We start from the raw sequence: 22,500 nt of genomic DNA, 5'->3' as shown, positions 1-22,500 counted from the left end.
GTTTTGTTTCGTTTTGTTTTTTCTTTCTTTCTTTCTTTCTTTCTTTCTTTCTTTCTTTCTTCTTCTTCTCTTTCTCTCTTTTTTACTTCGATCGAAATTTCTTTCTTTAGATTAAAATTAAAGAAAAATAAAAGTGGCAACAATGCCATTATTAAATTAAACGATTAATTTTCAATTACGACGATTATTTGTAGATAAATTTTTCAACAAATAGAGATCTCTTTTTTGTAACAAATGAAATTTTTTTTTCTTTTCTTTTCTTTTCTTTTTTTTTGTTTTTGTTTTTGTTTTATTTTTCTTTTTCTTTCATTTTTTTTACTTTCTGTTTCTCATTGAAAATCCGATCGAATATATCAGTCGTTTTAAAATATACATATAAATATTATATATAGAACGTATAAAGCGCGCTTAATTCGGGCAAAAATGATTATTGTAATTTTGATAGAAAAGTTCGAATTATTTCGTCATATCGTTCGTTACACACATTTTATATATATATACACATGCATACATACATCATCGGTATGTAATGCGCGCACGATGCGCAACGCGCGCGCCAACTACACATACACTCACACAAAGAACACGTCCGAATGCAACATTGCTTAATACTACATAAACATTTCATATTTGCATTTATATAGACCTTTAACACCCTTTGCACTTTAACATTAAAATAACTCATCTGAATATAAGATTTAACAAAGTGAACACAAACATTACCTATGCTAGAGCAATTACACATGCATTTAATTATAAATAACATGGAAATAGCAAAACTATAATATTTTTCGATATAAAATTTCAAAGAGCAATCCATTTATTTATAGTTAAATGATAAATTTGATTTTATACTGCAACGATAGTAATCTGGTTTGTGCCTAAGTTAGTGAGGAAAAAAAAAAAAATAAAACAAGAAAAAAAATAAAATAAAATAAAGAGAGAGAGAGAGAGAGAGAGAGAGAGAGAGAGAGAAAATATTAATTATTTCTATAAATTTGTAATCAAAGAAAATTATACTGAAATCTGAATAATAAAAATAGACAGAGAAATACAAACATATGATTTACATCGTGAATAGATTCTGACAGCTATTATCAACAATTGTATCCAATTGTCAACTAAAAAAATATTGCACTTCTTAAATATTTGTGATACTAAAATATTTATCGATACTAGGTATATTATACCACTGTTTGCATTGGCAGATAAAGCAAATATATAGCTTATATAACTATAAGATACTAACTCGTGATAAATTGTCTACAATATACACGATTAAATGTACATTACATTGGTATTAATCTGACATTGCATTAATATTATAATTTTTAGTAAAATATTAATATATTAATATAATTAATGCACATTTATAAATTACAGATTAATGAAAAAGAGACTTAATTCTTTTATACCAAAAAACCATATATAAAATAAGAGATATTGATTTCTTATAATCATATACGACAGGCATAATATTCGTGCAGTACTATTAACATAAAACAGAAATTCTAATGAAGGTGCCTGTATAATAATGTCATTTTCTGGAACAATTAATAACATTTCTAATTAAATAATATTGAGAGAAAAAGAAAAGAAAAAAAAAAAAAAAAAGAAAAGAAAAAAAAACATAAAAAAGAAAAAAAAAAAAAAGAATCGTAATATCATTGTACTTTTACTTAATAAAATCAAATTACTTTCTTCACTTTAAAAACAAAAATGTGCATATGCACACATACGTTCAAATATGTGTACATATTATACATTTTAAAACAATATTTCAAATACATGCTTCTATAATGTTTGGAAAATTCTATTTAAATCACTGTTATTGTTAATTCAATATAGTTTTTGAAAATAAAGAGAATAAAAAGAAAATTCCTTTCTTTACGTTTGATATTTCAAATTTATATGACGCAATGTTCATGATCAGCATAAAGAAAAGAGACAGGCTGTAAAAGGAACTGAACCGCGCTGTGTAATAAATTGCACGAATAATTTATCTATGACTTGCCATTCCTTTCAAATACATATACACAAATCAATACTGCTTCGTATATAGAGAGATTACTTACTCTATGTTTCACATAAAAAAGTTCTTTTTAAAAACCAATCTGATAAGAAATTGTCGCAAACGGCTTTCCAAATTTCATTGCCTCTTTTCATATGAATACAAACTAATACATTCTATTTATATCCCCAATAGACTAGTGTTTTACAAGCAACCTTGCATCCGGAGTTAAATATCTATTATTTGGATTAATTATATGTATATAAACATGTAATAATACAACATCTCTTGTCATAAAAAATCGTAAGCCTTAGTCGCGATTTGAACAAGGTCATTTGTAATTACAGAATGAATCATTTTCATCACCGATAAATAAAGAAATCTGTTCCTAATGATTAATAAAAGTATAATTAGATTAGCCCCATAGATATATGCTTTAATACATAAGAAATGGCAGTTAAAATACTACACAATTACAAAGATAAAATAGAATGAAAAATACAAAAAAGAAATTACCATTGTCCATAGCTCAAAAAAAAAAAAAAAGGAATAATAATAATAATAATAATAATAATAATAATAATATTAATAATATTAATAATATTAATAATAATAATAATAATAATAATAATAATAGTAATAATAATAATAATAAAGGAACAGATTTCTTATTTATACCTGCATCAAATTTGTTTATACTTTAAGAGTAGCTTTTGGAGACCAGTGATGAAAACGGGTTGGGCCAGCAGGATAAGAAGGAGGAATCCATTTGTTTCCCCGATGGCCCATGAAGGGAGGTGGAGATGGACCGCTCAAAAAATGAGGTGGCACGATATTATACCATGGTTGAGTGATCGGATGAGGTCCATAGCCCATGCCAAAGGAGTGACCAAACCAAGTACGATTTCTGTTAACATGGAGTCTGGGACTGTTCAAATTGCGCCTCCTACCTGTACCAGTACTATTATGATGTTGATTTTGATTTGCAGAGCTTAAAGGTTTTACTTCATGTTGTTCTTCCATAGTAGATACCAGTGGGGTTTTCTGTGAAATATATTTATATGCAATTATTCTTATTATTATTATTATTTATATAGCTAAATGCGTAAATATCAAAATATATAATTCTAATACATACCAGCATTTTTGTCTGCCTCTCAGATTGTTTATTTTCTTTCTCTGCATGATTATCTCTTTGAAAAATTGGTACAGTATTTTCTTTATCATCAAATGATGCCAATGTGCAATATGATCCCTTACTTTCTCCAAAACGACAACAAACTTCATTAGGATCAACCCAAAGTGTAAGCTCTACTGGTAGAGACAAATCTTCGTACTTCACTCCAGCAGCATTTGCAGCACTCTCCAAGGTCGCGTCCCTTCTATTATGCCCATTCACACGTATGCAACGATAACCTTGACCTTTGAAAGGCTTATCAGGAAACCAATGATTTTTAAAACGTTCCGTCAACAATTCAACTAAATGTCGTTTGAAACATTCCAATTGATCGGGACTAAATTTTTCGTTTTTTTCTATCAGCTGTACTAAGAACAGTACTGCTGCTGTAATTTCGTTGCGCATGATAACAGTATTGGTTGATAAACTTATAAATTCCTGACTTGTTCCTCTTCTGATAAACTGACACAATATTTTTGTAAACTAAAGTACCATTCGAGGAAGACGATATGGAGTACATAGAGCCCTTTTGCAACGCTACAACGTTTAAATGTTTCAAGATCTATGTTTTCTTTTTTGAATTATAAACGGAATAATTTTACTGTCTTCCTTTTTCTTGCATTTAAATTCTTCTTTCTAAAACTGATCTATATAAAAAAGAAAGAGAGAGAGAAAAAAAAAAGAGAAAAAAAAAAGAAAAAAATAACAAATTATTATCATATATTTCAATATTTCTTTTATTATATTTAGCGGAGACTTAAAAAAAATACTTTTGTATGGAAATATTCTTAAAAAATACTCTTTGGAAATTTATATTTATTCCAAGCAAAGTTAATCTCTGATATACCCGATATGAAAACAATAACTAACATTAGTTATTATTAAGAAGGATCCCCCGCCTCCTCGCCCCCCCCCCTCCCCATAAGTATATTTATAATCGACTTTACAATATTAACAATATGTGCGTACATATGCGTTATGATTAATACCATATTCCAACTGGACTACATAACAATATGTTATGCATATCAATTGGACCATGATATTTAGTTTCAAAGGTTAGGAAAAATCTATTAAAGTAAATACGAGGAAATATTTAGATCGTTAATCTTTAGAATGATCATTCACTCAAAATAATATAAAAATTTCTACACGAAATAGCTTAAATTTGAATGAAAACATTCTTTCAAGGAACGAACGCAATTTATGCCAGCTCATTCTTATGCCAAGAGAACGTGTGGCAAACGATACGTATATTTCTAATATCACTATTTTCAAACTTGTATAAATGAGAAATACTTTTCAATTCTAATCACCATTCATATGTATTCACATCTGAACAAAGCACTCATAATTATAATAATAATATTAAATTAACCTTACGAATTAATGTGGAAAAAAAACTCGTATTTCTGGCAAAACCACTACGTCCTCTCCCTCTTTAAATAAACGTACTCGACCCAACACGTGTTACGTTGCATCCAAGTCCATAAACCATATAAACCATTGATAAGTGCGTACTAACGTTCGAAGGATAAAATCAAAATTTTAAATGATCCGCGTCCATTAATTTTTTTGTTTTGCATTATCGTAATTATTATTATTATCATCGTTATTGTTAGTGCTTCTTTAAATTTTCCAATAAAGGTAATAATAGTTTTAAAAGTATAAAAGAAAAACTTGCAAAATAATTTGAATGAATTGAAACGTTTAAAGAGGCAACAATAATCTGTCCACCAATTGGAAACTGTTTCATGGAAAATGCAAAACTGATTTGTTCCACGTATTAAACGATTAAATTTGTTTTTATAAATATTTGAAATCGTTAAATTAAGCTAATTAATTTATAAATCATTCAAATCATTTCGTTTAAATGCGATAAAGCGAATGGATGAAGATTGAGAAATTTCTTTCAAAAAAACTAAGAAGAAGAAATTCTAGAATTAAGCAGGGATAAAAGTTTTTAAGCCGGAACATTGAACGCGGCATAATTTGAGAAGTCGAAATGTGTGACTACAATTTAATATTGAAAAGAAAATAAATTCGAGGATATTAATTATCAACGATTATTAACAAATTTATTGTGTAATAAATAATAATCGAGTGATAATCAATAAATTATATATTCTAATATTATATCGATATCTTCTTAACCTTGTTTTTTGTGGGTGTTATTTAATAATTAAGTGTTAGGTAAAAAAAAAAAAAAAAAAAAAAGAAAAAGAAAAAGAAAAGGAAAGAAGGGGGAAAAAAAGGGACACCCAAAAGGGAATGAAAGAATAATAATAATAATAATAAATGATAATTTAAAATTATAACTTGTATAAAAATGGTTAATCTACAAGATATTAGCTGCCAGCTTATGAAACCAGCTAAAGATCTTGCAAGTTGGAACTTTCCACTTTCAGAAGTATGTACGGATTTTAGGATTATTTGTAAATAAATTGATATAAATTTATCAATATTATAATACTATTTCAGATTCTAGAAGAATATTATTCTTTACTTGAAGGTCATTATGATGTTAACTTTGGAGAAGCTGCATTAATTCTTCAAAATTCTGTTAACATATATGTACACAGAGTTGAACGTCTTCTTGATGAGACCGCATGTTTAAATGAAATGTTTATCGATTATGAGTATGTATAATATCTCATTAAGACATTGTAGAATAATATGAGTAAATAATAATACTTTTTTTTTCATAATTTTAACAGAGGTGGAAGTGCAAATGAAAAATTGAAACACAATAAAAAACATTTAAACAACTCCATTAATTTTGATGATTTTAAATTGTGCAATTTGGCGGACGAAGTCGGAAAGAATATTAATACGAAGAATAAATTTAATGTAGAAAAACCTGTGAAATTGTTAACACGGCGCTTTGCTCAATTAGAAAATATTGCAGATGATCTTGTACATAATATGACAGAAATAATCGATATTCATGGTGATGTTATTGGAAAAAAATATCATTTCAGGTATGTTACATAGTCATAGTATATTAATAATGCCATTAATAATAATCTATGTATTGTGTATAGATGTAATCAATATTTGAATATGAATGGTCTACTGATAGATGAACCTACTCCTGATGGTAAATATATATATATACATATATATATATATATATATAGATATAGATATAGATATATATATATATGTACATATATCTCTTAATAAAATAATTTATTAATATTTTCTCTAGACTTTGGAATAATGGACATTGATATCTCTGCTACGTCAGGGTATTGCTCCAATATGTCAACATTTGATAGCAGTTATAATTTTAATAATCCAACTAGCATATGCAACATAGTGACCAATAATAATGCAGAAACTTTAACAAATTGTTGCTTATCGCCAGTACTAAATAATGCCGATTGTTCAATTGACACAGACGATTTTAATGTAACAGACAATGCAATTAATGAAAAAGAACAGCCTACAATTATTGGTAAAAAAGAAAGATTTCAAAAAAATTCTAAAATTGACAAGCAATTACTTATTAACAATTATACAAATATGAATAACACAGATAATGCGTGTAATATTCCAAACAATAAAAATCATCATTCTAACAGAAGGTATTAAATATTTTTTTTATTTTTTTTATATAGACAATATTATTATTAATGGGTTAACAATTTAATATAATTTTAGATTAAAAGAAATTAAATATTCAACTAATACAAAGAAAATTGTAAATTCAAAAATATGGGAACCAATATCTCTTACACACAACATTTCAGTAAAAAAGAAACGTATTGATCTATTAAATATAACATCTTCAATGATTTCTAAAACTGAATCTGTAAGTTTATCTAGTAACAATCATACATAAACATTTTTATTTCATATATTTTCAAGATCAATCTTTATCTTAACATTTACAGAGAAAAAGAAAAATGATTTCGCAAATGTACAAGGATGAATGCATAGTAAATTTTCTTTTGAAAGAATCTAAAATGTTGCAAGAAAAAAATTCTGAACATAGATCCAAAAAACAAATACTGCCACAATTTAAATCAGGCAAGAAATTTGTATTATTACACTTTAATGTGATGATGATGATGATGATGCTCGTTCGATTGATCAATTTTTAATTTATTTATTCCCCCCCCCCCCCCCCCCCCCCCCCTTTTGTTTTTCAGAAGAAATCAATGAGATACAGAAGGTTTTTGAGGATTGTTTTAAAAATGCAGAAAAATTAACTTCTTTCAATTGTGAAACAACAGATACAACGATCGATGATTTAAGAATGAAAAAAAATTCAATCGAAAATAATACATTTACGGATGATGCATTCCTTGATGATTCTGGTATATTAGCAAATTCATCGAGTATTCTTGATTGCGAGACACGTGGAGTTTCTCCAACTGATTCAATAATTTCAAGGTCAAACAGTGTCTCCTCACAATGCGATTTACAAAATTCTTTGCCAAATTACGAAAGATTGATTAAAGATAAGATGAAAGAACTTTTAGAGGATTCAGATGTTCAAACTGAACTTGATCGTAAAATTACTAAATGGCATCAGTCGATACAATCGAAACTTGCAGAAGTTGAACAAAAGCCTATATTTAGTATACAAAATTATGCATCTCAAATTATTAAAAAGTTAAATGATAAAAGTCAAAATGCATCTTTTGATAATATTGTGGACGGTGAGCATAGCTATGACGTAGCTAGATATTTCTTGGCATTGCTACAATTGGTACGTATATTAGATTTATTAATAAAGAAATCAATTTAATAACCCTTTTAATATAATTAACAATTTTTCATAGGCCAATACGTACAATGTGGATATAAGAAAAAATAAAAATATTGACGAATGTATAGAAATCGTATTACTTGATACAGGTAAAGATGCTTAAAAAAAAAAAAAAAAAGAAAGAAAAAAAGAAAAAAAAACAAAAAAAAAAAAGAAAAGAAAAAGAAGAAAAAAAAATCCTTTAAAATTAAAAGCATCTTCTAATAATCCAATCAGATATTAACCAAAGATACACAAGTGCTGGTAGATATAACAATAATGTTAATAACAATTATGCTCTACATAAATAATATAATATAAAGTATTTTTTTATAAAGTTATTTTTACACTTTACTTAAAAAAAAAAAAAAAAAAAAGAGAAAAAGAAAAGAAAAAAAAAAAGAAAGAAAAAAAAGAAAACTTATGAAATGCTAAATAAAGAAATATTTTTTTTCTAATTTTTTATAGATCCAATATTTTGTCATAAGACATGTTTTGTCACGTATCGCATGAAATATTTCATATCCTTATATCTATATATCATAGAATATGTCAATGAATATTAAATGTAAATAAGTTCATAGACGTGAGACCTTTACGTACAATGTAAATGGAGCTCACGATCAACAATGCTCTTTATTATTTCATTCGAAGTTTACATGTCAATGTAATGTGATATTATTATATTACGATTGATTATGATCTTTCGAAGAAAACGCGGCAATGAAAAGTTGTAGTTACGCAACGACAGGTGGCGATAACTTCTCGTGAGAATACCTGATATCTTCAAGTTTATCAAGTGCCAGCTGCAATCTAGAAATTTGGTATCCTTTGTTCTTGGGATACTTGGTGATCTGTAATAATTGTTTCCGAAGTGCCCATTAATGTTATATTTATTATTATTTAATATTAAAATAATATAATGTTTTTATTTGGAAACGATTAATATTTAATATAATTTATGTTGATTAATTATTATTATTGGAAATTTAATTAAAATGTGTTGACCTAGAAAATATTTTAGATTTCATTTATTCAAATATGTCGAATATTTAATGAAGAGGACTAATGCTTCAGCCATCAATGGTAAATACTGTATAATTTACATCATGCGAGATAGCAATGTTTAATAGAATATATATATATATATATATATATATATATGTATATATATAAATATATATGTATGTATATATGTTCATATACATATATATATATATATATGTATTACCATAAAATATTATATGGTATTATGTTTTGTATGCCAAATATATAATACTTTCAATAAATCTATTTTTACCAATGTAGAATATACAATATTGTTAACAATGTAGAAATATTGATTTACTTAATTAAATAATGTATTAATCGGATATTAAATAATGTAGAGAGGGTAATTTCAATAACACGGTTGATCGATTGGCTTTTATTTCTATTTTTTTTTTCTTTTTTTTTTTTTTTTTGAATACACCTGATTATTATTTATACAAAATTACTATGTGCGAATAAATGAAAATTTCCCGAAACTGTAATTTAATTAATTAATATTTTTATTATAACATATCAATTTATATTTATGTGCAGGATCCTGTTTGTTGTGTTATTGGTATTAGCGATGTATCTGCTAAGTTATGTCAATCGTCATGCATATCTCTTATAAGGATATAAAAAAATATTATTTTCTATGATTGATTATGCATTTTTGTTATTACTATTGTCATTTGAATATTATGGTAAATAAGCGTATTTCGTAATTTAAAAAGTTTCTCTTTTATACTATGTTAATTAATATTTTAATATTATTAGGATATTTCGTGACAGTGCCATCAATTACGAATGATCAAAGGAGTATCTAACAATAATAAAAACTTACGAAATGGATAGTTCTGAATATGAGATGGTCAGAAATATGACTCTCTTATTCTTTTTTGAACGTTTAATGGACAAAGGTGGACCACGGACATTACACGATTTAAGTTGTCAATTTGGAGCTAAAGGATTCACTAAAGAAATGCGTCAAATAGCAGGTGGATCCCAGAGTGGCCTTAAGAAATTTTTATCTCAACATCCATCACTTTTCATTATAAACGGTGATTACGTTTCCATTAATACATTTCAATCTGTACACGAAGAAGACAGTGGATTTAAATTAAGTGGAACACGTGATTATGCTCGAGAAGCAGTAGAATATTTTTCTAATAAATTGATGCAATACGGAGTAGGAACCGAGGTACCAATAACTAGCCTACTTGGACATCGATCGCAGGCCTCTCCAGAAGTAAGACACATTTCTGGTCAACGCTATAAAGAATTTAGAGATTTTCTCTTGAAGTATCCTGGTGCCTTTGTAGTTACGGACGATAATGTAATGTTGAAACAATACGAAGGAATGAAAGTAAAATTATTCGTAGAATTGGAACCCGATACGCCTATCGATCCCGAAGTTACTGTAAAATTATTACAATTTTTTGCCCAATGCATAGAAGAGAAGGGTCCAATTTTTATAGATATATTGTTTAATATGGTTAATGAAAAATTTTGTCATGGACAAAATTGGACGTCTATATTTAAAACGGTTCGAGATTTGTCTACGTTTATAAAAATGTTTCCCGACACCTTTCATGTTCAAAGTAATCTCGTAACATTGATAGAACGGGGAAAATCTTCTACGTTAGAAACAGAGACGAAAACGAAACCTATGCAATTGACTCGAAATCGTGGTAATGTCGTAAATCGAATAAATGCAGTACAACAAACAACAAGTTTATCAAATAATACACAGACATCCTCTCAGGCAGTAAACTCAGAAAGCGTTGTATGTAACAACTCACCAATTGAAAATAATACATCGCAAACTGCAACTCCTACACCTGTTGAAACTAATAATAACTGTCCTTTAGTAAGTTTACAGCAACAAACGCTTAAACAAAGAATAAATACGCTTGTAATGAAGACGTTAGCAGATAATACCGATAAAGATCGCAGTTTACAGAGTATTCAAAAGGGTGACGCGTGGAAATTAAAAGTATTACAACAGACAAGGGTAATTGTAAACCCAAAAGAAAGTTTACAGATTATAGAAGATATAATAAATCCTCGCAAACCTCGAGCTGATAATAATGTTATTTCGTTTGATTGCGAAGGAATAAATTTGGGTGTTAAAGGACAATTAACTCTAATACAAATTGGGACTATGAGTGGTCAAGCTTATGTCTTCGATTTATTTACATGTCCTACCCTCGTACAGGCTGGCGGACTTCAAAAACTTTTAGAAACCGATAAAGTTGTCAAGGTGAGCTTCTTTTAAGAAGCCGTACCAGATATTTATATTAACAACATCTTTTACAAAGATTATCTAATTTTTTTAGGTGATACACGATTGTAAAAATGATAGCGTTAATTTATATAATCAATTTAACATAACGCTAAATAATGTCTTTGACACGCAGGTATATATATATATATATATATATATGTTTTTTTTTTTTTTTCTTTTTTTATAATAAACTTTCTCGTCATAAGAATTTTATATTTTTCATTTACAGACTGCACATGCCGTAATTCAATTTCAAGAAACAGGAAAACCTGTGTACAAAGTAAAAAATGTCAATTTAAATATTTTATGCGATCATTATGGGGCACCATGTAATCCCTTGAAGGAACAATTAAAAAATATTTATCGTAAAGACCAAAGATACTGGTCTCGTCGGCCTATGACTAGAGATATGTTGATTTATGCTAGTAGCGATGTTCTCAGTCTTGTACCACGGGTATATCTTTCTATGACAAGGTAAGCTATGAATTTATTGGGATTGCGAAAGCAAACGGGAAAGTAAATTTTGTTGATTTTGTTGTTTTTGTTGATTCTGTTGATGTGTAGATTGATCAAGCCGGAGTTTCAAAGCCTGTTTACAGAATTATGCGAAGAACAAATACTGATGCATATAAAACCGGCAGAAGTGAAGGCTCGTAAAAAGCAAAGAAAAGTAGAGACGGAAGTTGCAGATTTAAAGAAAAGAATGGAAGAGGCAACGTGTAAAAACATTGTATTAAGTAATCGAGAAATTCGTCTTCTTCGTTATTTAGATCTTACGGAGGAAGAAAAAGAGAAATTAAAGGGTAATTATAAGGTTGCTAAGAAATTGGAGAAATTAGAGAATATGGGTCAAGATAAAGGTGATAGCAGCGACGAGGACGACGAAGATAAAATGGAAGATACGGAATATCATAGCATGGACAGTTACACCTCGGAGAATTCGCATTCTGGTATATTTTATAATATTAAAATAACCAAAGTTCCCAATGATAAGATTATTACAAAGTACGAGACAAATTGTATTTATGTTTTATGTTTATTCAATGATTAAATTGCGATCGATATTTTTAGGTGGAATATTATCACCAAGAAATTCCGAGACTCCAAGTTTAACAGAATCTATGCAAATGGTCGATGAAATCCTATCGGATGCTCGAATGGATAGGTTGGAAAAAATAGAGAAATTAGAAGCAATACTTTCTGCTGTGACTACGTCTTCGAACGATCAATTATCGTCGCCAAATAGTACAGAGATTTCCCCAAGACAATGTGTGTGTAAATGTCTAAACGATAAAGTTGATAGCCCAACGAAAGAAACTAAGATATTGGTTAATGCTGCCTGCCAAACACTTAGTACAGGTGATATCGCAATAACGAGAGTATTTGTCACGGAGGAAGAAAAGGAACGAGTAAGATTACAGAATTCGCCAAAAAAATAGATATTTAAGCTGTTTTTAAATAGCAGCAAAGATGTTGCCATTAATAGGTTCTTTTATAAATATGTAATGAAAACTGAGCAATGAAAAATTGATCTATTTTGCGAATTTCATAATATTAAATGACGATGAACGAGTCTCGGTCTCGTTGTAAATACATCGTTAGGCATTTTTCCAAATCTGAAATATTATCGATGTCAGATTTTTCATGGAAAAATGTCTTTTTATCATATCATCGACATGTGATGATTAATCTACTTAAAAAGATTACCTTTCTTTACAAATGTATAAGAAAGAAACATAATCAAACAAAGTAGCCGATTTAAATCATCACTTATCATAGAAATGATGCGATTTTAATACGACAGGTTAATTAATCGCTTATATTGTATAAATCCGACCGTATGGTATTTATCAATAACTCTACTAACATGTCATATATTGCTCCTTTTATGGGAAATATTTTACTGACATGAGCGCGCACAGGATAAATCGTAGGCTGAAGGAAAGTATTACTGAACGAATTATTCTTGAATATACGAATATCCTTTTTTCTTTTTTTTTTTTTTTTTTTTCCTTTTTTACTGTGCCTTCAGTTTCCTGTGTACACAAATAACAGTTATATTGATTGTTTTAACATTTAATATATAATATTTCCAAAAAAAAAAAAAAAAAAAAAAATTAACTTATACAAAATTACATGTAATTTCAAAAGTATATACGCAAAATAAGAGATAAAAACGATAATTGTATCCTTTATCGTTTTCTTTCTTTTTTTTTTTTTTGTTTCTCTCTCTCTTTCTCTCCTAGTTAAAAATTTAATTCAGCTTGACGAGATTCGCACTAGTCCATTTCTTTATAAACTCTTCATTTTCTTTGTTTTTTTTTTGCTTTTCAATAATTATTAAAACGTATATCGTTTGACTTTGTCCTATTTTTCTCAGCCGTTTAAAGTGCCAAGAGAATAAAGAATGTGTTAAATTAAACGAGCATGAATAAAATTTCCCTTTGTGTTCATTTCAAAATAAACACGTTCATCTCTTCAACATTGTAATCATGAAAAAGAAGTAATAATGACTCATATTAGATTCCAAAGGTTCATATATATATATATATATATATATATATATATATATATATATATATATATATATTCATTAAATAGTAAAGGTGTTGCAACTATTTTTTTTTTCTTTTTTTTATTGGAAAATTATTATTCTTTGTTTCTGGCCAAGAATGAAACCATTGTTAAAATCATTTGCGCTCATCGGGTGATGTCCTGGAATACATACTTTTGCGACAGATATCCAATTATCGTCTTTACATTTTACAATTAGAACTTTATTTACCTTATCAAATGTCGCAACACCTGAAAATTACCGAAAAGTTTTTTTTTTTTCTCTAACATTATCGTAACAATAACAAATTAATAATTATTATATTCCTTTTCTCTCTCTCTCTCTCTCTTTCTTTCCTTTTACCTGGTATATTTGGCTCTATATGTGATAAATGATTTGGTTTTTCTATTTTTTGAATATCTAATAATTTAATGATCGTATTTCGAAATTTTGTAGTTAATGGATATAATCCTATAAGAGCACGTTGTAGATTGTATATATCTATAGCTGACATTTCGTCCCATTTTATTAAGGATATCTTTGATGTAAATTTGGGAGCTAAAAGGAATAATAAGAATTTCGCTTTTTCAATTAATATTCATACATAATATATTTTAAATTGTAAATAATACGTTTACCATATGTTGCCTCCATTTCGTTTTGAGGTCTTCCATTTGATAATATTGATGGTAATTGTTCTATTGTTTTGACTAGAAGATTTGCGCCTATTTTTGCTAATTTGGCACGTAATTCTGGTAACGTTTCGTCTGGATTAATACTTATTTGTTCCTGTGCTATTATCTCTCCAATGTCAAATCTAAAAAGAAAAATAATTAACGTGAAAACATCTTGATATTTATTATAAATTGTTTATATTTTATTTATACGTCTAAATCTTGAATGACCACATATCCATTAAAGTATTGCCATATAAAAAGAAATGTCTTGGAAGAGATTAAAATATTTATCTTGACTAATAAAATATTTACTTTAATATGTTATGTTGTTAAAATTTAATTTGTATTAACTATAGTTATGAATGTGTTAACAATTATACTAATAATTTGAATATTACAACAGCTCCTCTATTTGTTTTACTTTTTTCAATTATTAATTTTAGTTAAAAATTTTAACACTTTTTGAAAATAATAATGGCTCATACAAATAAACAATAATATTATAATGTAATAAATAGTTAATAAGAGGTATTTTGTTAACGGTCAATTGTTTTCCTTTTCTTTTCTTTTCTTTGTCTTCCTTCTTGAAACAACTCATTTGTAATATGATGAAATTTACTTTTTCGGCAATATATTCATTATTGTAACACCTGTATGTGTATCTCCATTTTTTAAAGAGTATGTAATTGGCGATGCCCCTCTCCACTTTGGTAATAAACTGCCATGAACGTTTAACATACCTCTAAAAGATAAATAATTAATGTAATTTAATGAAAATTGTTCATAATAAAGGACTTAAATCAATATTATATAAATCAAAAGTAATAACTCACTTACAATGGAAATGAATTTATTATATTCTTTGGTATTAAATGACCAAAAGAAACAACAATTCCTATATGAAAATCTTCATTGTCAATTGTTAGTGGCCACGTTCTCATTGCAATTCCATTTTGCATTGCATAATCTCTAACTTCATGTTTCTTATTTTGTTTTGTAGTAACTACTTCCAATCGACATAATCTTTTTAATTTGCTATACGATAAAAAAATATATACGTACGTGAATGAAATTAATGATACATCGAAACTTTAAAATAAATCAATACAATGGCAATCAGAATAATATGTAAATCGTTTGAAAAGAATTTTATTAATTGTCACGTTTTAATATAATATTTCATCGTACATAATATATTATTTATAAATAATCAAATGTGATGAATAATTAAATTAAAGACTAACTATTCTTCATGTAAACCTTTTAAACTCTCTAATGAAAAATCATCAACACCAAAAAATAATACACTCCATGGTCCTTCTTTGGGAATAGTATGTATATGTTTCTTCGAAAACTTAAATATTTTCAATGAATTTTGAAAAGCTTCTTTAAGATCAACAAATTTATGTCTTATTTTATATGATTTTACGAACATTATGTAAGGTTAGTTAATATAAGATTAAAATTTATAAACATTTCCGTTCAACATTCATGCACGTACTGCATATGCCAGGATTAATATTGATCAATATAAGCTCTCGTTATGAATACAAGTTGAGATATCGTATCGACGTATCGCAGCGCTATCTGTGGGCTAATTATCGAATTAAAATTTGTAAAATACATTCATCGATCAATCACGTGTCTTTTCATTGGACCAATCATCGACGTTTCATTGAGTTTCTTCAATTTGTCGCTAGGTGTCGCATACTTTATACGCATCTTTCGTACATACGTTTCTTGGCAGTATCATAACATTGGAACATTCCCAATATATTGTATATGAGCTCTAAAGATTTTCTTCAAACTTTACTTTGGCCACGGACAGTCCCATCGAATAGATCCAAGACGCGAAACGTTTAAATAGCCACCAATAGAATTTCATCGTACTGTAGAAGGACTTTAAATTTTAATGAACGAATCAAATCGATTATGATACATCTTAAAGTTGGTAATATGGAGTAAACGATACTTTTTAATGTCAATGTATGTTGCAGTTGAAGGAAGGATAAGATGTCGGAATATAAAAATATTTGTATAAATATATTGTCTAATAGCATGATATTTTTAATCTTATTTAATCTTATTATTTAATATTTATATCTATGTATATGTTTTTTTTTTTTTTACATTATTTCTAATTATTCACTTTTCTTTATATTTTTTATAAAAAGAATTTAAGATGCAAGACAATTATAACTCTTCCAGCTGTCACTTTATATGGGCTGAATTATTTATATTTGGACGAATGTAACTGACAATTATAATTATTAACAATTATTATTAAAATATGAATTATTCTTATTTGTAAATATTGAGTAGTGTTAACAATTTTTCTTTTTAAATGTAGCATATGATAATGGAATTAATTATTAATTCTATTAATCTATAATTAAAGTATATCATAAATATAGATTCTTTTAAAATATTTATATATAAATATATATATATGTGTGTGTGTGTGTGTGTGTGTATATATATATATATATATATTTTTTTTTGTCATTTTCAGGAGGTTTCAAATATAAATATAAATTATATATACTATATGATAATGAAAATGATAAATTGCAAGCAAGATAGTGATGTGTATATTCTTATTTTTTTTATTATAAACTAAGAACTATATTAACAATTACAGGTATGTCAATATTCTTTATTTTATTACATATTTATTGAACATATAAAAAGTAATGTGAATTAATTTATAATTTTATATTCTATATAGGTTTTTTTTTCTTTTTTTTTTCTTTTTTTTTTTTTTTTTTTTTTTTTAATGAACATCTAACAAGTTATTTTTAAACAAAATGAGACGTGCAAGAATAAAAGCATTAGCCACAGTACCAGTGCGTCGAAAGACGTCACAAAATGTAATTACAGACGAAACGGATAATAGCAATGATAATAAAGATATTGATAATAAGGATAATAAGGATAATAATGATAATAAAGAGAAAAATGATATTATTAAGGATGATGATATGCCTGCAAGTATTTGTCAACAAAATGATTCATCGGATGAAATAAATAATAAAGAAAAATTAATAGTAAATGAATCTCATGAGATACAAGAGAGCATTGAAGAGAGACAAAATGTTCAATCTGATTCAGGAGAATTAAATAGTCTACAAGTAACTCATCACCATGAAGTTTCTAATACAAATATAAATGGTAAAATATTTTGAATTAAATAGATAATCATTGAAAAATGTATATCTTGTAATTTTAATTTAGCATTAGGATCTCCAACTAAGACTGCACAGAATCGATCATGTTTCATGAGACCTGTACCAAGATTAAATAATAGCGGTAGAATAAGAAGCAACAGTATTCAAGGTAGCGGGGCTAGTGCTAGCGAATCAGAAGATGATAGTAAAAGGATAACTAATAATGTAACAAATAGAACGCGCAATGATTCAATGTGTTCTGTTCAAAGTAATAAAGAAATTAATTCTAATAATCCATCGAGCAATGTTACTAATAAATTAAAAACTGGTCAGAAAAGGCGTATATTAATATCAGAATCGGCAAGGAAATTAGCCGAAGCCAGAAGAGAATTTCTTTTGAAACATGAAAACAAAACACCGGATAGAACGAAACTTACAATGTACGATTTAATATATTATAATCCTGTTACAAATCCAATGAAAAAATCAAAGGAATCCGGTATAAGTCACATAGATAGAGATTCTATTTCTCAGTAAGTATAACGAAATTATATTTTATTATATAATAAAATTTTATAATATATAAAGAATCATTTATTTAATCATTATTAGAATCGATGAATTAGAAGAGGAAGAAAGAGAAGATGATCCGTCATCTATGCCAGTACCTCAAGTCAAAGTTGGTCCTGATGGACAATTAATAATAGATGAACAAAGTTTAGTGATAGAACAATCGCACGCAAAGAAAAGTCGTGAAGTATTAGCTAAAAAAGCGATAATAGATGATGACAATTATGGATCAGGTTTTTATAAAAGACGTCCGAAGGGAAAGGAATGGCCAAAATGGGAAACATTGAAATTTTACAAGGCATTAAATATAGTGGGGACAGATTTTTTATTGATGCAAACTCTCTTTCCAAATAGAACGCGACAAGAAATTAAATTAAAATATAAAAAAGAGGAAAGAATGAATAGAAGATTAATCGAGAAGGCATTAGAATTTCATCAAGAATTTAGTCCTGAAATGGAAGAAGAATTAGGTAATATATATATATATATATTTAAAATGATTTCGTGAAATTTATCACTTTTAATGATTTTTAATAATTCTATTATTTTAGCGAAATTTGAAGCATCGACTCGGCAACAGTTTTACATGGAACAAGAGACGGATACGAAGAATAAAGAAAAAAAGAAATTAAAAAGAAGAGTGGGCTCTCGTACGTATAATTTTTCTTGAACGTATTATAATTTTTTTTTTTCTTTTTTTTCCTTAAATACGATGTATCGTTATAAAAATCGTTATGTGCATATATATATATATGCATTATTAATAGACAATAAATATATGTATATATATATCTGTATAGGATTTGCCGCGAGAAGCGTAGGAGAAGCAACGGTAACGGACGACGAGATAACAGAATCAGAAATGTCAGAAATTCAGCATAAAGATATCGAGGCAAATAATAATCAGTTTTTACAGAGGCCAAGGAAACGTCTTAAATCAAATGTCAAAAAAACTGATGAAGTTACGGAGGAGGGTAAAAATGCATGTTCAACATCTGGTCCTGAGTCTGATAGCGATGCCGAAATTTATCAAATTAGACCTACAAGATCTGGTAGAGTGCCAAGAGTAAGAAAATTACAAGGTCCTGATATAAATAACTTGCATAATGTAGAACATTCAGATCATTCTGAAGGTATATTATTAGAGAATAATAAGGAAACGATAAAATCTACAAATATCAGCAATAATAGTGTTATCAATGACGATGTATATCCTGATGTTATCACATCTGCTATTCCTAATATCGGTGAGGTTGAGCCAGGTTCGGTAGTTATTTTATCAAAAGAATCTCCAGAAGAACCAGGTGAAACGGTGTTACAAGTTTATATGGTCAGTTCTAATGTCGAAGCAATCAATATACCAATTGAGAACGACATAGTTCCTATGAAAACATCGTCCGAAGTTTTGACTACGACACCAAACGCTTCGGAAGTTAAATCGATAATAGGAAAAAAAGAACAAGAATGTGACAGAGATTTGTTATAAATTATTTTTATATTTCTTTTAATCTTCATTTTCTTTCCTCTTTTTTTTTTTCTTTTCCTAATGAGAGGATAAGGTTCTAAAGAAATGAAATCGTGTAAAAAGTAACAGTATGATATATACGATATATATATATATATATATATATATACATGTATATGTATATATACATATATACATATATTATATTTAACGATAGATTTTCTAATCATACAAAAATAGAGAAGCATTTACATATGTATGTATTTTAACGAGTAAATCTTCACAATTATTAATCTTTTTTTTTTTTTTTTTTTTTTTTTTTTTTTTTTATTTTTCTTTTGGTTTGAGATTGTTTTATAACGTTTTTTTTATGGATGAATTATGACTATATATATATATATACATATATATATATATATATATATATATGTATATATCATATGTATGTACACAAGTAGTTCTATTATATGACATCACTTTATAAGCCTTTATGTATATACATATATATAAAATATTCATTATAGAAATGTTACACAATTTTACATATAACGTTTCACAAAAGCATTATTATTATTATGATTATTATTATTGTTATTATTATTATTATTATTATTATTATTATTATTATTATTATCATTATTATTATTATTATTATTATTATTATTATTATTATTATTATTATTATTATTATAATTCTAGACTGGAAGAAACAAAATTTTTCACTTATACGACGATGTGACTTAATATGATAAATTGATACAAGATGAAATCTATATTCATCGGTTATCGATGTATATTATAATTGTAAAAATAATTTTTTTTATCCGACTTGTTTTTTTTTTTCTTGTTATTTTACGTTTCTTTTTCTTCGATTAAATTGTGATCGAAAATTGTTAATCGAAAAGACAAAGAAACTAGGAATAAAAAAAAAAAAATAAAAAAATAAAAAAAAAATAAAAAATTAAGGAAAAAAAAGAAAAGAAAAAATAACGAACAATTTTATATAAGCGAGCAGTTTATACGATATATAAAACGAATTTCATATGTAAAACGAACAACGTATTCTGTATTTTTTATCTTAAATTATCGTGCATTGTATCTCGCAAATATTGTTAGTAAAGAATCGTAAAAAGGATTATTGATTCTTTTATCAAATTATTTTTAAGTTAAATAACAATTGATTGTTACGATTAAGATTTCTCATTGATTTATTTTTGCTCGTATAAATCTGAATTGATAAAACTTATCTCAATTACCGTTCTACATATATATATATATATATATATATGTATACATACAATCTGTTGTTTATAAACGTGTATATATAAATAAGCATTAGCAAACTATTAGAGATTGAAATATTAGAAAAAAATGGAGGAAGAAGGGAAAGAATAAACGATTAAAAAAAAAAAAAAAAAAGAAAAAAAAAAGTAAAAAAAAAAAGGTGGAGAAAAAAAAAGAAGATAATAATAATAAGAAGAAGAAAAAGTAAATAGATTTAGATAATTTTTTTTCTATATTTGTTTTATATATTTAAGGAGACAATATGAAATAGGAGGAAGTATGTAAAAGAGAAAAAAAGAAAAAAAGAAAAAAAAAAAATAAGAAAAAACCATGAAGCATTCTCATTCGGTAAAGAGGAGGTGGTTCGTATGCCTCTCTCAGCAATCGCATATTCAAAGGCGAAAATCACATCGTGAAAAAGAGACAGAGAGAGAGAGAGAAAGAGAAAGAGAAAGAGAAAGAGAGACAAAAAGAGAGAAGAGAATTGACGTATTTGTAGTAAGCTTTAGACGCTTATCGTGCGTGTACGTGTTCGTATGTGTTTTAGTTAGTTGGTGTCAGTGACTCTTAAATCTAATATATTGCTCTCCTTCGTCTCATTCGAGTCGCCGCAATGAAGTCCTGAAGCAATTTAACGTTGAACCATTTTCGAAAGAGAAAGAGAAGAGATAGAAGGAAATAGACATATATCCATATATCTATATATATATATATATATATATACACACATATATATATATATATATGTATATATATATATTTATGTATATACACATATATATATTTATACGAAGGAACATTGTGAACGTTTGGAAATCAAAAACATCGACCGTTTCTATACAACAAAATGCAGGTTAGAATTACTTTATTTTTATAGTTTATGATTTTATATATATATATATATTTATTTAATTATTTATTTATTTATTTATTTATTTATTTATTTTTATATATATATATATATATATTTTTTTTTTCTGTTTTCATTTCATATCATATAACTCTTTCATTTCTACTTATCGTTCATATTTTATTTATTGACTTTCACCTTTATTATTTTTTAAACGCGTCATTTAATAATGATTTGTTAATATCATGAAACGTATCGATGTACGAGAATCAATCCATTTATTCCATTTCTTTTCTCGTTTGATGAATAACTTGTTAACGAAATCATTGGTTTTTCCTTTAAATGTGGCATTCGTGGTAGGGGTTTTTTTCTTTTTTTCCTTTTGTCCATATAAATAAAGAGAGAGAGAGAGAGAGAAGGATGGAGAAAGAAACAGAAAAGAAAAAAAACAAATGGGGGAAAACATAGAAAAGGATAGATAGATGAACGGAATGGAAATGACCGCATCAAATGCAATTTCACGTTTCCTATCGTATAATTTTCCTACCTGGGGAGAGACCAACACGAATTTCAAATACATTTTCTTGCAATGGAAACAACAAAGTTCTTCATGAATATTTCAAATCGTTCGCACGCGATCTTCTCTTTCGCGCGTGACCTCTATTGCAAT

At 27.1% G+C, this 22,500-nt stretch overlaps 6 protein-coding genes across 13 annotated transcripts in view; 4 read left to right on the top strand and 2 right to left on the bottom strand.

The window, feature by feature from the left end:
• Positions 1-1,979: 1,979 nt before the first annotated feature.
• Positions 1,980-4,692, bottom strand: LOC124948362 (protein BTG3-like). 3 transcript variants are annotated; one of them, XM_047491864.1, is made up of 3 exons: positions 4,572-4,692; positions 3,150-3,835; positions 1,980-3,055 (listed from the first exon to the last, which is right to left on the bottom strand). In XM_047491864.1, exons 2-3 carry the CDS (start codon positions 3,591-3,593, stop codon positions 2,705-2,707), a joined length of 795 nt encoding a protein of 264 aa, XP_047347820.1. In that variant the 5' UTR covers positions 3,594-3,835; positions 4,572-4,692; the 3' UTR covers positions 1,980-2,704. The 3 variants fall into 3 exon arrangements, with proteins under 3 accessions (XP_047347820.1, XP_047347821.1, XP_047347818.1); XM_047491865.1 differs by having other exon boundaries at positions 4,567-4,684; XM_047491862.1 differs by having other exon boundaries at positions 3,150-3,830; positions 4,572-4,593.
• Positions 4,693-4,880: 188 nt separating this feature from the next.
• On the top strand, positions 4,881-6,530 carry LOC124948363. The gene is made up of 4 exons (XM_047491866.1): positions 4,881-5,598; positions 5,670-5,827; positions 5,906-6,169; positions 6,400-6,530. The coding sequence occupies exons 1-4, from the start codon at positions 5,518-5,520 to the stop codon at positions 6,419-6,421; spliced, it is 525 nt and encodes a 174-aa protein (XP_047347822.1). The 5' UTR covers positions 4,881-5,517; the 3' UTR covers positions 6,422-6,530.
• Positions 6,531-8,066: 1,536 nt separating this feature from the next.
• LOC124948360 (egalitarian protein homolog) lies at positions 8,067-14,155 on the top strand. Of its 4 annotated transcripts, none has more exons than XM_047491857.1 (7): positions 8,067-9,033; positions 9,532-9,680; positions 9,754-11,239; positions 11,316-11,396; positions 11,493-11,737; positions 11,828-12,213; positions 12,335-14,155. In XM_047491857.1, the coding sequence occupies exons 3-7, from the start codon at positions 9,824-9,826 to the stop codon at positions 12,700-12,702; spliced, it is 2,496 nt and encodes an 831-aa protein (XP_047347813.1). In that variant the 5' UTR covers positions 8,067-9,033; positions 9,532-9,680; positions 9,754-9,823; the 3' UTR covers positions 12,703-14,155. The 4 variants fall into 4 exon arrangements, with proteins under 4 accessions (XP_047347813.1, XP_047347816.1, XP_047347815.1 ...); XM_047491860.1 differs by having other exon boundaries at positions 11,828-12,268; positions 12,335-12,537; XM_047491859.1 differs by lacking the exon at positions 9,532-9,680.
• On the bottom strand, positions 13,237-16,022 carry LOC124948361 (methionyl-tRNA formyltransferase, mitochondrial). Its single transcript, XM_047491861.1, has 7 exons — positions 15,739-16,022; positions 15,332-15,529; positions 15,114-15,236; positions 14,456-14,634; positions 14,181-14,375; positions 13,864-14,068; positions 13,237-13,812 (listed from the first exon to the last, which is right to left on the bottom strand). Exons 1-6 carry the CDS (start codon positions 15,927-15,929, stop codon positions 13,899-13,901), a joined length of 1,056 nt encoding a protein of 351 aa, XP_047347817.1. The 5' UTR covers positions 15,930-16,022; the 3' UTR covers positions 13,237-13,812; positions 13,864-13,898.
• Positions 16,023-17,249: 1,227 nt separating this feature from the next.
• Positions 17,250-19,955, top strand: LOC124948699 (transcription factor TFIIIB component B'' homolog). Of its 2 annotated transcripts, none has more exons than XM_047492673.1 (5): positions 17,250-17,665; positions 17,729-18,194; positions 18,274-18,701; positions 18,783-18,881; positions 19,032-19,955. In XM_047492673.1, exons 1-5 carry the CDS (start codon positions 17,302-17,304, stop codon positions 19,715-19,717), a joined length of 2,043 nt encoding a protein of 680 aa, XP_047348629.1. In that variant the 5' UTR covers positions 17,250-17,301; the 3' UTR covers positions 19,718-19,955. The 2 variants fall into 2 exon arrangements, with proteins under 2 accessions (XP_047348629.1, XP_047348630.1); XM_047492674.1 differs by having other exon boundaries at positions 17,485-17,625; positions 19,032-19,954.
• Positions 19,956-20,188: 233 nt separating this feature from the next.
• Positions 20,189-22,500, top strand: part of LOC124948792 (phospholipid phosphatase 1-like) — a 19,480-nt gene continuing 17,168 nt past the window's right edge. Inside the window, exon 1 of one of the 2 annotated variants that reach the window (XM_047492968.1) lies at positions 20,189-21,833. In XM_047492968.1, the coding sequence (XP_047348924.1) occupies positions 21,828-21,833 (6 nt within the window). In that variant the 5' untranslated portion in view covers positions 20,189-21,827. Of the gene's footprint in view, positions 21,834-22,039 lie in introns of those variants that run through there. The other variant, XM_047492971.1, reaches the window with a different exon arrangement.

Source organism: Vespa velutina, chromosome 4 (assembly GCF_912470025.1).
Source record: "Vespa velutina chromosome 4, iVesVel2.1, whole genome shotgun sequence".
In the NCBI taxonomy this organism is placed as follows: Eukaryota; Metazoa; Arthropoda; class Insecta; order Hymenoptera; family Vespidae; genus Vespa; species Vespa velutina.
This window is presented reverse-complemented; position numbering and strand designations above follow the sequence as displayed.

Coding starts and splice junctions, on each gene's coding strand:
- LOC124948363 (XM_047491866.1), top strand. CDS start 5,518: ATGGTTAATCTACAAGATATTAGCTGCCAGCTTATGAAACCAGCTAAA. Junction 5,599..5,669: donor GGAACTTTCCACTTTCAGAA/GTATGTACGGAT, acceptor ATACTATTTCAG/ATTCTAGAAGAATATTATTC. Junction 6,170..6,399: donor GGAAAAAAATATCATTTCAG/GTATGTTACATA, acceptor TATTTTCTCTAG/ACTTTGGAATAATGGACATT.
- LOC124948361 (XM_047491861.1), bottom strand. CDS start 15,929: ATGTTCGTAAAATCATATAAAATAAGACATAAATTTGTTGATCTTAAA. Junction 15,237..15,331: donor ATAATAAATTCATTTCCATT/GTAAGTGAGTTA, acceptor TTTATCTTTTAG/AGGTATGTTAAACGTTCATG. Junction 14,069..14,180: donor TATAGAGCCAAATATACCAG/GTAAAAGGAAAG, acceptor GGTAATTTTCAG/GTGTTGCGACATTTGATAAG.
- LOC124948362 (XM_047491864.1), bottom strand. CDS start 3,593: ATGCGCAACGAAATTACAGCAGCAGTACTGTTCTTAGTACAGCTGATA. Junction 3,056..3,149: donor AGAGGCAGACAAAAATGCTG/GTATGTATTAGA, acceptor TATATTTCACAG/AAAACCCCACTGGTATCTAC.
- LOC124948360 (XM_047491859.1), top strand. CDS start 9,824: ATGGATAGTTCTGAATATGAGATGGTCAGAAATATGACTCTCTTATTC. Junction 11,738..11,827: donor GTATATCTTTCTATGACAAG/GTAAGCTATGAA, acceptor GTTGATGTGTAG/ATTGATCAAGCCGGAGTTTC. Junction 12,214..12,334: donor CTCGGAGAATTCGCATTCTG/GTATATTTTATA, acceptor CGATATTTTTAG/GTGGAATATTATCACCAAGA.
- LOC124948699 (XM_047492673.1), top strand. CDS start 17,302: ATGAGACGTGCAAGAATAAAAGCATTAGCCACAGTACCAGTGCGTCGA. Junction 17,666..17,728: donor TTCTAATACAAATATAAATG/GTAAAATATTTT, acceptor ATTTTAATTTAG/CATTAGGATCTCCAACTAAG. Junction 18,702..18,782: donor TGAAATGGAAGAAGAATTAG/GTAATATATATA, acceptor CTATTATTTTAG/CGAAATTTGAAGCATCGACT.